The 15,466-nt window shown below is 41.9% G+C and overlaps 1 protein-coding gene across 2 annotated transcripts; it reads left to right on the forward strand.

The window, feature by feature from the left end:
• Positions 1–1,306: 1,306 nt before the first annotated feature.
• Positions 1,307–14,074, forward strand: LOC121578277 (glucoside xylosyltransferase 2-like). 2 transcript variants are annotated; one of them, XM_041892528.2, is made up of 7 exons: positions 1,307–1,717; positions 7,412–7,616; positions 8,854–8,985; positions 9,717–9,968; positions 10,368–10,491; positions 12,033–12,205; positions 12,604–14,074. In XM_041892528.2, exons 1-7 carry the CDS (start codon positions 1,446–1,448, stop codon positions 12,781–12,783), a joined length of 1,338 nt encoding a protein of 445 aa, XP_041748462.1. In that variant the 5' UTR covers positions 1,307–1,445; the 3' UTR covers positions 12,784–14,074. The 2 variants fall into 2 exon arrangements, with proteins under 2 accessions (XP_041748462.1, XP_041748463.1); XM_041892529.2 differs by having other exon boundaries at positions 7,415–7,616.
• The last annotated feature ends 1,392 nt before the right edge of the window (positions 14,075–15,466 follow it).

A 15,466-nucleotide genomic window follows, 5' to 3' on the forward strand; every position in this document is an offset into this window, starting at 1 on the left:
ACTTTTTCCCCCCACTGTACATATTACCTCAACTACCTCAACTAGCCGGTGCCCCCGCACATTGACTCTGCACCGGTACCCCCCTGTATATAGCCTCCCTACTGTTATTTTATTTTACTTCTGCTCTTTTTTTCTCAACACTTTTTGTTGTTGTTTTATTTTACTTTTTTATTAAGAAATAAATGCATTGTTGGTTAAGGGCTGTAAGTAAGCATTTCACGGTAATGTCTACACCTGTTGTATTTGGCGCATGTGGCAAATAAAATTTGATTTGATTTGATTTGGAAGGAACTTGTGTTGGGAGAGAGTTTAGTTATTGTCTAGACTGCAGGTGGCTCGGGCTGGTTGGTCTGTCTGGCTGAAATTTGATATAGAGGATGTCTTAATAAAGACAATCAAAAGTCTTTGTATTTTTTCAAGAGTTGATCATTTGTTAGGCTATTTTTATTATTTAATTACATTTGATCTAGTTCAGTCTTATTAATCACTTAAACATATTTAATAATGATCTCTTACCTAGCTTGATGACTGTGGGCATTTTTGCTTCCTTTTTGTTCTAAATAGAGACGTCATATTGGATTGTGTAAAAATGCAGGAAATTAGCTTTAGATGCCTCCAGACCCTCCGCCAGGTTATGTTCCCCCCCACTTCTAAAACCAAAGATCATATTGGTTGAAAAGTGTTTTTTTTCTCAGACAGGGGGTAATTATTTTACACAATTTCGGATATATTACATACCATAACTGCTTTTTATTCCAATTAGACTGGTTTGCATTTCTTCCTGACCACAATGGCTGCCATTTTCATACCATTCTGAAACTTTGAGGGTTTATGACATAGCCCCTCTATTAATTTCAATGCTAAGTACAGTATTACTGGTGTGCCATAAGGTCCAAACCACTTTGCAGAGGTATTTTGACCAATCACACTATGTAGGCTACAGTCACAGTAGTTCCATGAAACAGTGATTTGTGAACATCTGAAGTGTTATTGATATTCAGCCCTGATATTTAGATATCACAAGATACGTGTCTCATTACTGGAAAAACAAAACAAGGCATGCTCTCCACAAGCCCCACATTAATTAACATAAAAATACATATGCTCCCCCAGATCAACGCACAATACATTTGTTTGTCTGGTGTTGGTAGATTTTTCATCAATACAATTGAATTTTTTAAATCCAGTCACTGATGCATTGCGATTGATGAGTTCAATTTGATACCACAAACAACATCTAATCTAGAGATTACGGTAAGAGAATATTAGACCCTCCTCCACTGAGTAATGTTCATGAATGTGCAAAGCTCCTCTTCGCTCTCTTATCATCAGCAGCATAATGCAACGGAGGAGTAACGAAAAAATGTAAACTATAGCTGTTATTGCCAATTCACAGACATGAAAGAGGAATATTGTGCTCCTCCAAATCCTTAGAACAATTTCCCATGATGAGAATTCATTGCAAAGTTGTTGTGATCGCTGTCTGTTTTGGAGTTTTTCTACTTTTGTACTTTTTGGGGGGGAATGCTACAGACGATCCGCCTTTGAAAGAAGTTGCGGAGGATTACTATTTAACAACGTCCTCTGGGCTTGGAAACATTGTTGCATCAAAGTTAACAAAAAAGCCTCACGAACTTCACATAACACAGAAACAACCACTCACGGACCGAAAAGAAGCGAAAGTAGTCAGTAGAGGAGGCAATGCGATCGCAAAGCGGTAAGTAATTTTCGACCATTGCTTGTTAATGTTGATGTGATTTATTGGCGTTCTCCACGCCTATTTTTTTTTCCATCAACCTTTTGGCACACATTTTAAAGACGTAAGATGTCTCAAAAGTAATGTAGGGATTTTTTGCACTTTTATTCTACGGATTACATTAATATCTGCTTACCGATATGGTTTCTTTTGTTCCTTTTGGAAGTTGTGGAATGAGTCCACACGTATCCTTTCTCTATTCATTTAGGAAGACGTGCTCCCCCCATAAAAACATACATAGGCTCAAATCTCAATTATGGTCAAGGACGTTGGCAACAAACAATGGTTTGATCTGTCATGAGAGGACTAAACCTGCAATTGTCATACAAATCAAATTTTTATTATCACAGGTATTTATTTTAATGACTGATCAATGTATTGATGAGATTTATTGCAAAGGTATTGGCACATAATGCATGTCATCTCTCACCTATTCGGTGAGTTGGGTGCATATTTGATCCCATGATGAGCTCAAATAATTGTCTGTATACCGGTTTAAGAAAAAGGCTCGAGTGTAAAAATAATTGTCGTTTTGTGGGGTTTATCCCTTTAAGTCCTGTGGTTAACGGGTTTAAAGGTCACCTTGAGAGGGCTCCAAGGAGACCCACTGATTACACTGCTGGGGATTGACGAGCATACACTTACATATCTTTTAGAATTAAACTCACATACAGGACCTATGGCTTCAAGTCAAGGTGCTAAACTACTCCAACTTTAGAATATGATGTGTGTTTGATGTCATGTCCCTTCAAAGTAAACAAGCCGTTCTAGACAAATATACACTGAACAAAAATATAAACGTAACATGTTGGTTTCATGAGCTGAAATAAAAGATCCCAGACATTTTTCATACGCACAAAAAGCTTATTTCTCTAAAATGATGGCCACAAATTTGTTTCAATCCCTGTTAGGGAGCATTTCTCCTTTGCCAAGATAATCCATCCACCTGACAGGTGTGGCATATCAAGAAGCTGATTAAACAGCATGATCATTACACAGGTGTACCTTGTGCTGAGGACAATAAAAGGTCACTCTAAAATGTGCAGTTTTGTCACAACACAATGCCACAGATGTCTCATGTTTTTGAGGGCGTGTGCAATTGGCATGCTGACTGCAGGAATGTCCACCAGAGCTGTTGCCAGAGAATTGAATGTTACTTTCTCTACCATAAGCCAACTCCAACGTTTTAGAGAATCTGGCAGTATGTCCAATCGGCCTCACAACCGCAGACCATGTGTAACCACACCAGCCCAGGACCTCCACATCCGGCTTCTTTACCTGCGGGATCGTCTGAGACCAGCCACCCGGACAGCTGATTAAACTGTGGGTTTGCGCAACCGAATAATTTCTGCACAAACTGTCAGAAACCGTCTCAAGGAACCTAATCTGCGTGCTCGTCGTCCTCACCAGGGTCTTGACCTGACAACATTCCACAGGCCACAATCAACAGCCTGATCAACTCTATGCGAAGGAGATGTGTTGCGCTGCATGAGGTAACCAACAGATGCATATCTGTATTCCCATTGAAATGTGAAATTCATAAATTAGGGCCTAATACATTTATTTCAATTGACTGATTTTCTTATGAACTGCAACTCAGTAAAATCTTTCAAATTGTTGCATTTTATATTTTTGTTCAGTTTAGATGACCTCAACTACTGGTCAAAACAGTCTGAACACGTGAATGTGTCATCCCATGCGCTCATTCCCTCTTTCCTGTGCCTTGCAGACAATAACTAGGAAATGGTTTATCGTCTTTGACTATTTGTGTCTCCTATTATAGTCTTCCTTCTGTCAGGCTATCACTGATATGATAATATAGCCCATATTTGATAGTCTAAAGGCATTGCTTTCTGTTGTAAAGCTTGCTTTCACCTCCAGCGTTTCCCAAATTCGGTCCTCGGGACCCCAAGAGGTGCCCGTTTTGGTTTTTGCCCTAACACTACACAGCTGATTCAAATTATCAAAGGTTGATGATTAGTTGATTATTTGAATCAGCTGTGTAGTGTTAGGGCAAAAACCAAAACGTGCACCCTTTGGGGTCCCGAGGACCGAGTTTGGGAAACCCTGCCCTACACTGTCCTGTTTGATCAGGGATTTGGTTGGAAGCATTTATAAAGCATTCAGACAGGACCATAGTGTCCTGGCAGTGACCACACCCACACATGTGCCCTCTACTGATAAGAGAAATGGGGTGAAAAGGTGACTGTGATGGAGGAAAATGACTAAAGCAGGTTTCACAAACATAACGCTCTGATATTGAAATTAACTGCACATCTCCCTTAGCTTTAGACCCTTTACCATTGGTTCTGGTGAAAGGGAGGGATAGAATTGCCATAAGATAAATGCTATTATGTTGTCTTGGTTACTCTTTCCTGCTCATCATTGTTTGTGGAATTTCCCTACATTTCTCAGGCAAGTGAAAATTGTACATATATTTACATTTGAGTCATTTAGCAGACGCTCTTATCCAGAGCAACTTACAGTTAGTGAGTGCATACATTTTTCATACATATATGATACTGTCGTCACAACAAACACTTGTCTTCATCATCTGGAATATTGTAAAATAGTGTGCCCTGAGCACAATCAAATGTATTTATAAAGCCCTTTTTACATCAGCAGATGTCACAAAGTGCAATTCAGAAACCCAGCCTAAAACCCCAAAAAGCAACTAATGCAGATGTATAACCATGGTGGCTATGAAAAACTCCCTAGAAAAGCAGGAACCTAGGAAGAAACCTAGAGAGGAACCAGGCTCTGAGGGGTGGCCAGTCCCCTTCTGGCTGTGCCGGGTGGAGATTATAACAGTACATGGCCATTAAGGCCAGATTGTTCTCCAAGATGTTCATAGATGACCAGCAGGGTCAGATAATAATCACAGTGGTTGTAGAGGGTGCAACAGGTCAGTACCTCAGGAGTAAATGTCAGTTGGCTTTTCATAGCCGAGCATTCAGGGGTCGAGACAACAGGTGCGCTAGAGAGAGAGTCGAAAACAGCAGGTCTGGGACAAGGTAGCACGTCCGGTGAACAGGTCAGGGTTCCCTAGCCGCAGGCAGAACAGTTGAAACTGGAGCCGCAGCACGACCAGGTGGACTGGGGACAGCCAGGAGTCATCAGGCCAGGTAGTCCTGTGGCATGGTCCTAGAGCTCAGGTCCTTCGGGAGGGGAGGGAGAGAAAATTAGAGGGAGCATACTTAAATTCACACAGGACACCAGATAAGACAGGAGAATAACACCAGATATAACAGACTGACCCTAGCCCCCTTGCACATAGACTATTGCAGCATAGATACTGGAGACTGAGACAGGGGTGGGTTGGGGGACACTGTGGCCCCATCCGACGATACCCCGGGACAGGGCCAACCAGGCAGGACATAACCCCACCCGCTTTGCCAAAGCACAGCCCCCACACCACTAGAGGGTGACGCACCCCTTCTAGGGACGGTATGGAAGAGCACTAGTAAGCCAGCAGACAATCCCAGTGGAGAGAGGGGAGCGGGCCAGGCAGAGACAGCAAGGGCAGTTCGTCGCTCCAGTGCCTTGCCGTTCACCTTCGCACCCCTGGGCCAGACTACACTCAATCATAGGACCTATGGAAGAGATGAGTCTTCATTAAAGACTTAAAGGTCGAGACCGAGACTGCGTCTCTCACATGGAGCTCTATAGGAGAAAGCCCTGCCTCCAGCTGTTTGCTTTGAAATTCTAGGGACAATAAGGAGGCCTGCGTCTTGTAACCGTAGCGTACGTGTAGGTATGTACAGCAGGACCAAATCGGAGAGATAGGTAGGAGCAAGCCCATGTAATGCTTTGTAGGTTAGCAGTAAAACCTTGAAATCAGCCCTAGCCTTAACAGGAAGCCAGTGGAGAGAGGCTAGCCCTGGTGTAATATGAATACCAACAAGGTATTCATTCCATTGCAGTAACATTATCTAAAGCTAAATGTCATCTTGGATGTCTAAAGACTGCTCTCTCTGTCTGCAGGTCTTTAAAACCTCCCTGCTTACCCGAGCATCCTGGCGAGGTTTAAGGGACATCTTATGTGGGCCTCATCAAGGGGAAAAAAGCTATTTTTTTTGGGTAGCTCACTGACTCACTTAAACTGCAGGAGAGTGAGCCAATGAAGGAGAGAAAGAGGGAGAAAGTACCTCTTGGCAGACATGGGCAGAGGCTGGTGTTGAGTAACTTGGAAAATCTGTTTATCAGAATACACGTAGCTAGGGGTGATGATTCACTCAAAGAGAATGTTACTTTATTGAAATATGTTATGCATGGGGAGGACTTTCATATTCAGAAAGGAAAGCAAGCACATTTTTCTTATTTTTTCTAAAACATCTGGTGAAATTCCCTTCTCACAGCCTTCATCCACAGTACTATGTTGTCAATAATTAGTTCAGTTCTTGTTGTATCCCCTCAGAGCTAGTCTGAGTCTGTCCAAATGTTTCCAGATGGGTGGAATATAGTTCTAACACTGTCAGATTACCTCACATGAGCAGCATGTGCTTCGTAACGGGGCTTTGCTGGGTCTAACTGTGTTCACAACATTCATTTCACTGGTCCAGGCCAGATATAGTATGCATCATAGAACAACACATTTATGGTTAGGTTGCACATTAAAAGACAGTATGCCACTCCCTCAGTATTTTGTATTACTTTCCCCCTACTAATGTATACAGTACATGTTCATAAACATGAATTGTTCTTGAAAGAGCCGTCAAAGCCTAGACTAGAGGACAGGTTTCTCTGAGCCCTGCCATCAATCGTAATCGGTGTTGCGTGATTGTCCCTCAGCCATGCAGAAAACGAAGTGTCACGCTTGGAGACTGTCCTGCAACCCACCTGGCAAATTTCAGTCCCCCCCCCCTCAGATTTTTAGACTAGTAGACACATTATTTGCCTAGTACATGAAGCTCTTGGGTAGGTGTTGCACTCTCCTCTGACAGACTAGTCTGTTTCCTTTCCAAAATCCTCACACAACTGATAGACAGAGTTACAAAGGACGATTTGTTCTAAATGAGGATTTTTGTGGCCATGAGTTTGTATTCTTCCTTTGCTCCATGCTAATGTATACATATATACAGGTGTTATAAAACAAAAAACACAGCCCATACAGTATATACATAAAGTGCAGCGCTGAGCATTTAGGTCTAGTTCTACGTTGAGCAATACAAATATATACTTTTCAGACTGTGATATATTCTGCTCTGCTGAATCCATTTGAATGAAATGGCAGTCTCTGCCACTGTGCAGAGAGAGCATTTTTAAATCGGATATAGAAATGACTGGCTTTGAGCATTAGAGAACAAAGCCCATAGGGTATATACAGACCTACAGTACAGGGGGAGGGAGAGCTGCTCATTCTGAACACTAGGCAGGGACGTCTTAACGGAGGCCTTGAATATGGACATGTTGGTTAGCTGTCTGTCAGTAGAAACAGTGTGATGATGTGCTGTCTGGAATGTATGTGTCTCAGGCATATCCTGTCATGTTCCTGCTGTGCCTCTTAACTCTCATGGCGTTGCAGTTGATATGTCCTTGATGAAGTAGCAGCCTTGCTTTGGAGCGGCATGGTTCTGCTATTCGGATGACAGTTGATGAGGAGGCTTCTGTAAACTGAGAGTCTGAGTCATGTTGCCCCTGTGTGTTCCCTTGTAGCAGACAGAGGAGTGACATGGGACTGGGCAGGCTTTCATCGAAGCGCACCCGAGCTGAGGAAGTCATGCACCTGGCCGTGGTGGCCTGTGGGAACCGCCTGGACGAGACGCTCACCATGGTCAAGTCGGCCCTCCTCTTCAGCATCAAGAGGATCAAGTTCCACATTTTTGCAGAGGACCCCTTGGCCTCTCAGTTTGAAAAGGGGGTAAGTACCGTCAGGCAGGTACTAGAGTACATGATCTAGGCTTTAGGTACGGTATGTTTCTGGAAAAGTAACACTCTAATTCTCAATAAAAGATCAGCCTTTTTGAATATTTTCAAAGACTCATGCATATCTTGGTTGCTGGTCAGTAATATATTACATTTACTGCCAGATCTGAGCATGTTGAAAAAAAGACAGATTTATGCTTTTTGAACTCCCTCTCGCTTGCCCTCTTCAACATCTTACAGACATCAGACCCTTTTATCTCAAGGTCGATCGTGTATCACCCAGACATTTGTCTCACTGAATTACCTATGCAACATTTCAAAGTCACCTTTTAGTTTGTTTATTCACGATCCAAGCTTTACAAAGTCAATGTCTTAGGCTACTGTGTAGCTGTAAACCTAAAGGTATACATACCGGTAAACCAAAACAGCATGCATGCATGAGGCTACATGCCCTTTGGGTGTTTATGGAGTATGGTCTGTGTACCATGTGAGAACCTCCCCCATTATAATTGGTTTCATGCTAGCCAGGAAGTCGAGTTAGTTAAACCCTAAAATCAGTAGCATATGTGCAGGAGATGGAACGTTCTATGTCTGGCCTGCCTGCGCTGGTCAAAGAGGAGGTAGAAGCGAAGGGCTGAAAAGGGTTCTGGCCTCGTTGATCTGTGCACCTAGTCAACAGAAACCCTGCTAGCTCCTCACACTGATCTTTGTTTTGGGGCCAAATTGTTTAATAATGCTGCCGATTATGGAGGGCTTCAGTATCTAACAGAGCAGAAAATCATAGGCCTCTATGTGTGACAGCAGTGTTGACTTTGAGGGGGTAACCCTCAGGCTTGGACAGAATGGGCCTCAAATCTGCTACCTCATGTTTAGGTTAGTTTCACTGGGAGTTAGGCGTAGTTATAGCAACAGCTGGCAGCCTTATGGTCGATGTACAACACAACTGCACTTACTGTAAAGACATGACTTCATTGGTTTACAAGGACTTCCTTAGAGGTGTATGTAGACTTGAACTCTCAGGAGTGTATCATGTGTCAGAATAATGAATATTTCCGTTTGCTCTTTTAGTGATCACTCTCCCATACACCTCTTGACTCAACCTTTCGAGTTGCAGTTTTGTTACTTTGGAAGTTAGATATGAGACTTCCTGTGATGGCATCTTAAAATGGCTGTGTTACCTCTAACAGCTAATGATGATGGTGTCTAGTAACTTTGTGTGGTTTCTCTTTCAGCTGAGCCAGTGGGCCCGCGGTATCTCCAACAAGTTCCAGTACAGTATCTACCCAATCACCTTCTCTGTGGGGAATGCAGAGGAATGGAAAAAGCTGTTCAAGCCCTGCGCTGCCCAGAGGCTGTTTCTCCCTGTAAGGCTGCAGCACATCTTCTCTCTCACCTCTCTATGTACTATATCGTATTTATCAAACATATACACAGAGTCTTTCAAATGACAAATATATATTCATCAGCAAATGTGTTTAGATAATTGTCCAGGTCATCCGCTTCCTATTTCTGTTACACTCTGGGCTGCATCCTGACCCCAATGCATTTTCTATTAGATAGGTTTAGCTTAGTTTACACAAGCATATGAGTGATATACCCAGAGAATAATAGTGTATATCCTTTATTATGGGTTTCACTTGTTATATTAAATTGGTATATAATCAATTACCTTAGCATGGTAATATATGGCTTTATTCATACCCATTGACCTTTACTTAACAAACCAGCAATCTCCAGAGATTGAATTCAATGGACATGCATATATATTTTTTTATGGACAATCTTTGAATCATCACAGTGTGCACACATTGCTTTGTCTTTGTACACATTGCATTGCACTGTTGTAAAAAGTGGTAAGCAATCCATGACTGCAATTTGATTGATTGGCAGATGATGCTACACAAACCATATACTTTGCAGGAGCCGAGTGATATTTGATTCTCATCAGGAACAGATTGCTTTGTGATTGTACTCTTCCCTCAAGCCATTGTATGTTTTGAGATGGCACATACTGTATGTATAATGGACTGTCACTGCAATAGGAGAAAATGACATTCTGATTGTAACTTACACATGATGATTGTTGTGACAACAGGTGATCCTGAAGGATGTGGACTCTTTACTCTACGTGGATACAGACGTGCTGTTCCTCAGGCCCATGGATGATATGTGGAGTTTCCTCAAGGCCTTCAACACCACCCAGCTGGCTGCTATGGCCCCAGAGCATGAGATCCCCAAGATTGGCTGGTACAGCCGCTTCGCACGCCACCCCTTCTACGGGGTCACCGGGGTCAACTCAGGAGTCATGCTGATGAACCTCACAAGGATCCGAAGAACTTTGTTCAAAGTATGGAACATCATCAATCAATCAACCTTTTGGTCATATTCCCTATCCCATGTCACTCACTACTGAGCATTTCTGCCCTGTTGTCCACCTCTGAGTTGAAAGCTGTAAGGAGAGTAGTTGTATCAGTCAATCATATCTATCTGAAGCCAGCCAGCTTAAGATATGTAACTTATTGGCACTCCGTCTCAACAGTCTGAGTGCTCAATGTAGTGGAGGCCATGATTAAGGCTCTGTGATTGCCACACTCACATTAGAGCAGTGCTTCAGCACAATCAAGCTCATATTGGGATCTCCCTTCATCCAAGAAGGAGCAGTTTGCTCCTTTCAAATTGGGCATAGTGTAAGAATTGTAGCTGCTATTTAGGCTGTGGAGTAAACCAGTCCCTGTTCCTATTCCAGAACAGCATGATACCCAGTGGCCTGTCATGGGAGGACCTCCTCCACCCACTCTACCAGAAGTACAAGAACCACATCACTTGGGGCGACCAAGACCTCCTCAACATTATCTTCCACTACAATCCAGGTACACTCTGCCAACCCACAAATAAGAAAATAAAATGGCAAATAATTTCACCGCCATTCATGTTGACAGCAAGAGCTGTACTTAGGCCTGCATCAATTTAAAATGTTTCCCCAAAACGTGAATCCATGGGTGTTTGCATAAATGTCAGCTTGTATGGAACTCAATACAATTCCTTCAGGCAGGTGTAGTTATTGGTTTTCCTGCTCTAATACAACCACATGAAAGAACTCTCTTAAATGAGGTAAATGCTGTGGAACGAAACAAACCTGCGGCTGCAGCAGCAGATTCAGTCACAGGTACTAAGTGTTCCAAGCCTGAAGTAGACTTGGCTGGAGCATTGTTTGTCTGACAACATGAATGGAACCTGTCTAGTAAACAAGCATATCCCTAGCAGCATCCCCAAATATTTTTTTATTTGAAAAAGGGCCATGTGCAGGGAGCAGCCAGTCACTGTACTATCTGCCTCCACCATGGAAAGACTTCAGTCCCTGGCATGTCTGATCTTTCTCCTTTTATGTCTGCCCTCAACCTGGTCACAGAGCATTTAGTATTATTCTGTATGTAAATCAGAGAAACTCCATTTAGTATGATATGTTACGTTATATAAGACATATGGTTACTTAAGGCAGAAACGAAAGTGGGGTGGATGGGTGGGCGTATAACGCAAACGTCTAGCAACTCAAAGGTTGCGAGTTCAAATCTCATCACGGACAGCTTTAGCATTTTAGTTCATTATCAACTACTTACTACTTTTTAGCTACTTTGCAACTACTTAGCTAACCCTTCCCCTTTAACCTAACTCCTAAACTTAACCCTAACACCTAACCCATCTAGCAACCCAATGGTTGCGAGTTCAAATCTCATCACGGACAATTTTGGATTTTAGCTAATTACCAACTTTAACTACTTACTACTTTTCAACTACTTAGCTAACCCTAACTTAAACCCTTTCCCTAACCATTTAACTTAACTCCTAAACTGAACACTAACCCCTAGCTACCTAGCTAGAATTCGTAACCTATCATATGTTTGGCAAATTCTCATAATATTGTACATTTAGCAAATTCGTAAAATAATACGAAATGTAATTTGTAACATATCATATACGAAATAGGTGATGGACATCCACAAATGAATACATACTATACAAAACATAACATATCATACTACATGGAGTGTCTAGGATTTACTTACAGAATAATACGAAATGCTCTGAGACTAGGTTGCTGCCCTTGTTTCTGGTTTAAGGGGATTCTCCATTGGTGTTTCTCCCTTCCCAAGTCAAGATTTAATGCATTTTTAAAAGGACTAGAATAATTTTAGTTGTGAAGCAAGCCATTTGATAATTGACATGTTTTTGGGATCAGCAAAACATGAGGTCTGAACGATTATCATTGTATGTTGAAGTCATTAGGTTTCTTTTTTCTGTCTTTGGTAGTTTTTTCAATATTGGTGTCACAGTATGCACTGTGGTAAGCTTTGGGACATTGTGCAGAAATCTGATGTAACAGACATGTAATGGTGTGTTCCTGTGTTTGCAGAGTGTCTGTACACCTTCCCATGCCAGTGGAACTACAGGCCTGATCACTGCATGTATGGGAGCAACTGTAAAGGAGCGGAACAGGAAGGCGTGTCCATTCTCCACGGCAACCGAGGAGTGTATCACGATGACAAACAGCCAGCCTTTAAAGTAGTGTATGATGCAATACATGAGGTAAGAATAATATATTCATTTGAGTAGATTGTTTCACTAAAAACTGCAAGTTTCTTTACTAGATTGCCAGTTACATCCTCTGGGACAAAGGCAACAAAATGAAGGGGGAGGCGCTCAGAAAATGATCAACCTTGGTATTAAATCCTTCTGTCCTTTGTCCTTTTCTCTCCTTGGAAATGCTGTGGAAATGTTAACATAAGGAAATCCTTGTCTCACAGCAACATCAGCCCCCTCTGCTGCCCACAGATAAGCCTTTTATTAACCAGACAATATGATTCATATCCATCCCCTTCTATAGTACCTACAGTAAGCCAATGGCACAGTTGATTTATAAGAGGTTTGATAAGCTACCACTACTGGTGTCTAACCCTGAGGCATGCAATGGTTCTGTTTTACAGTACCCCTTTGAGGACAACTTGTTCCAGTCACTGTTCTATCCCCTCCAGACCAAGTTTCTGGACACCGTCAACACCCTGTGTGGTCGGATTCCCCAGGTGTTTCTCAAACAGGTAGAGAAGACCATGAGGACCATGTACGAGAAGAAAGTGGTCCGTCATGTGAAGCCTCCACCTAAATAACTACAGGAAACTGGATAGAGGAAGTTATTTCTGACATCCCTATGGGAATCTTTCTGTGGAAGATGTGCAATGTCAGGAGTCCCCAGACCAGACTGCCATATTATGACTTTGACAGAACTAGTCTGGAAACCGATTGATGGAATCAGAATGCGTTGCACGGTGTCTGTAACACACAGCGGATCACAAATGACATTCCATTTGATTGGAATGGTGGTATGGATCATGATGGTCATGTAGAAGGACAGGCATACAGTGCTGGTCAATGATGCTGTGTGTGGGGTAAGCTTGCCTGATCACCCACTTAATTTTTTTACATAACCTGATTTATAGGTGAAAATGTGATGATAAACTTCATGATTTGTTTTATACTTTTTTTAAAGTCCAATGCTTTCTTGAGTTCAGGATAAGTCCTGGTGGAGAGTATTATGTGGGAATTTATTTTGTTTTTCTCTTAAAATATGCATGAACGTGTCTGCCGTAATGCCTTTATACCAGAGGCTTCTGGAAATGGTTTGAAATTATCCCACTCTGCCTGAAGGTTGGCGCCTAATTGATCCTTTTATGTCAAGCAAAGCTAATGGGCCTTTGCTTAACCAGAGCTTTCTGTCAAAGACAAAATCACTTGCATATCTGTACATGTGGGAATGAGTGAATGTGATTAAACTTGTCCAGTTCTCCAATGCCAGCGACAGTATTAAACACAGTATCATGAACATATCATACACTAGAAATTACCATTTAATATTTTGTATAGAAGATGTGTAGCCAAATGCCCTATTGCAGGGGTAGGCAACCCTGTTCCTGGCACTTCATGTTTTTGCTTTAGCTGACCTGGAAGACCAGGTGTGTTGAATTTATGCAATCACTGAAGTGATCAATTAGGTCAGGTGTGGTGCCTAGTTGGAACAAATTCCTGCAGTTTCTGCGGCACTCCAGGAACTGGGTTGCCTACCCCTGCCCTATTGATTGCTGTAATAGTTTGACTTGTGCAATTAGGACAGGGCATGCATACCATTTCTCCCCTATTCAATTGTCAAAGTATTGCAAATCCCTATATGAAAAAGCAGTGTAGTTGTCTCAGATCAACTGCCAAAGTGCTAGCGCTTATAATAGTGGGACTGTATTTTCAAAACAATATGTGCCATGTGTATTCATAAATGCTCTTAAATGTTATGTTTGTTTTTGTGCAAGAAAAGGACAGCAAACTTAATGAAAAAGTGTCTTGCTATAAATGTCATACTATCAGTGATATGTGGACTCGGGACAATAAACGCAAGGATTTATAATGTGACGTTTGTGTAGCCTACTCCATCAGTTGTCATGTGTCTTTACCGGTAATCATTTAAACTGGAAACTCTATTTGGTTGTATTTATACGTGCTTATGTTTACTCTTTGTTTCAGAATAAAGATAATATGCCAACAGTTCTGTGTCTATATTAGTGTAACATAGGATATGCAGAGCCTTGCAGCTATAGATTCAAGACATTGAAATAAAACATGCAAGGGACACTAGAGTTGATTGTCAGATGTATGCCTATCTTGAAGTACATAACGTGAAGAAAGCATGGCAATTAGCAAGGTAATGATTTTTAGAGGCTTGGTTATTATAGAAGAAACCCTCCAGCTTGAAGATGCTGGCATGTGTGTTTGGAAAGTATTCAGACCCCTTCACTTTTCCCACATTTTGTTACGTTACAGCCTTATTCTAAAGTTGATTTAATTACATTTTCCCCTCAATCTACACACAATACCCCATAATGACAAAGTGAAAAGTTTTTTTTATGTTTGCAAATTTATAAAAAATAAAACATACCTTATTTACATAAGTATTCAGACCCTTTGCTATGAGACTCCAAATTGAGCTCAGGTGCATCCTGTTTCCATTGATCATCCTTGAGATGTTTCTACAACTTGATTGGAGTCCATCTGTGGTAAATTCAATTGATTGGACATTATTTGGAAAGGCACACACCTGCCTACAGTGCATTCAAAGTATTCAGACCCCTTGACTTTTTCCACATTTTGTTAAGTTACAGCCTTATTCTAAAATGGATTAAATAGGGTTTTTTCATCAATCTACACACAATACCCCATAATGACAAAGCAAAGACATGTTTTTAGAAATGTTTGCAAATGTATTAAAAATAAAAAACGGATATTACATTTACATAAGTTTTCAGACCCTTTACTCAGTACTTTGTTGAAGCACCTTTGGCAGCGATTACAGCCTTGAGTCTTCTTGTGTATGACGCTACAAGCTTGGCACACCTGTATTTGGGGAGTTTCTCCCATTCTTCTCTGCAGATCCTCTCAAGCTCTGTCAGGTTGGATGTAGAGCGTTGCTGCACAGCTATTTTCAGGTCTCTCCAGAGATGTTGGGTTCAAGTCCGGGCTCTGGCAGGGCCACTCAAGGACATTCAGAGACTTGTCCCGAAGCCACTCCTGCGTTGTCTTGGCTTTGTGCTTAGGGTCGTTGTCCTGTTGGAAGGTGATCCTTCGCCCCAGTCTGAGGTCCTGAGCGCTCTGGAGCAGGTTTTCATCAAGGATCTCTCTGTACTTTGCTCCGTTCATCTTTCCCTCAATCCTGACTAGTCTCCCAGTCCCTGCCGCTGAAAAACATCCCCACAGCATGATGCTGCCACCATCAGGACCTCAGACTGGGGCGAAGATTCACCTTCCAAC

This window comes from Coregonus clupeaformis, chromosome 12 (assembly GCF_020615455.1).
Source record: "Coregonus clupeaformis isolate EN_2021a chromosome 12, ASM2061545v1, whole genome shotgun sequence".
Taxonomy (NCBI): Eukaryota; Metazoa; Chordata; class Actinopteri; order Salmoniformes; family Salmonidae; genus Coregonus; species Coregonus clupeaformis.

Bases quoted from the DNA above. Each gene is read 5' to 3' on its own strand.
- LOC121578277 (XM_041892528.2), top strand. From the start codon at position 1,446: ATGATGAGAATTCATTGCAAAGTTGTTGTGATCGCTGTCTGTTTTGGA. The intron at 1,718-7,411 runs GTAAGTAATTTT...GTTCCCTTGTAG, and splicing joins GGCAATGCGATCGCAAAGCG to CAGACAGAGGAGTGACATGG. The intron at 9,969-10,367 runs GTATGGAACATC...TTCCTATTCCAG, and splicing joins TCCGAAGAACTTTGTTCAAA to AACAGCATGATACCCAGTGG.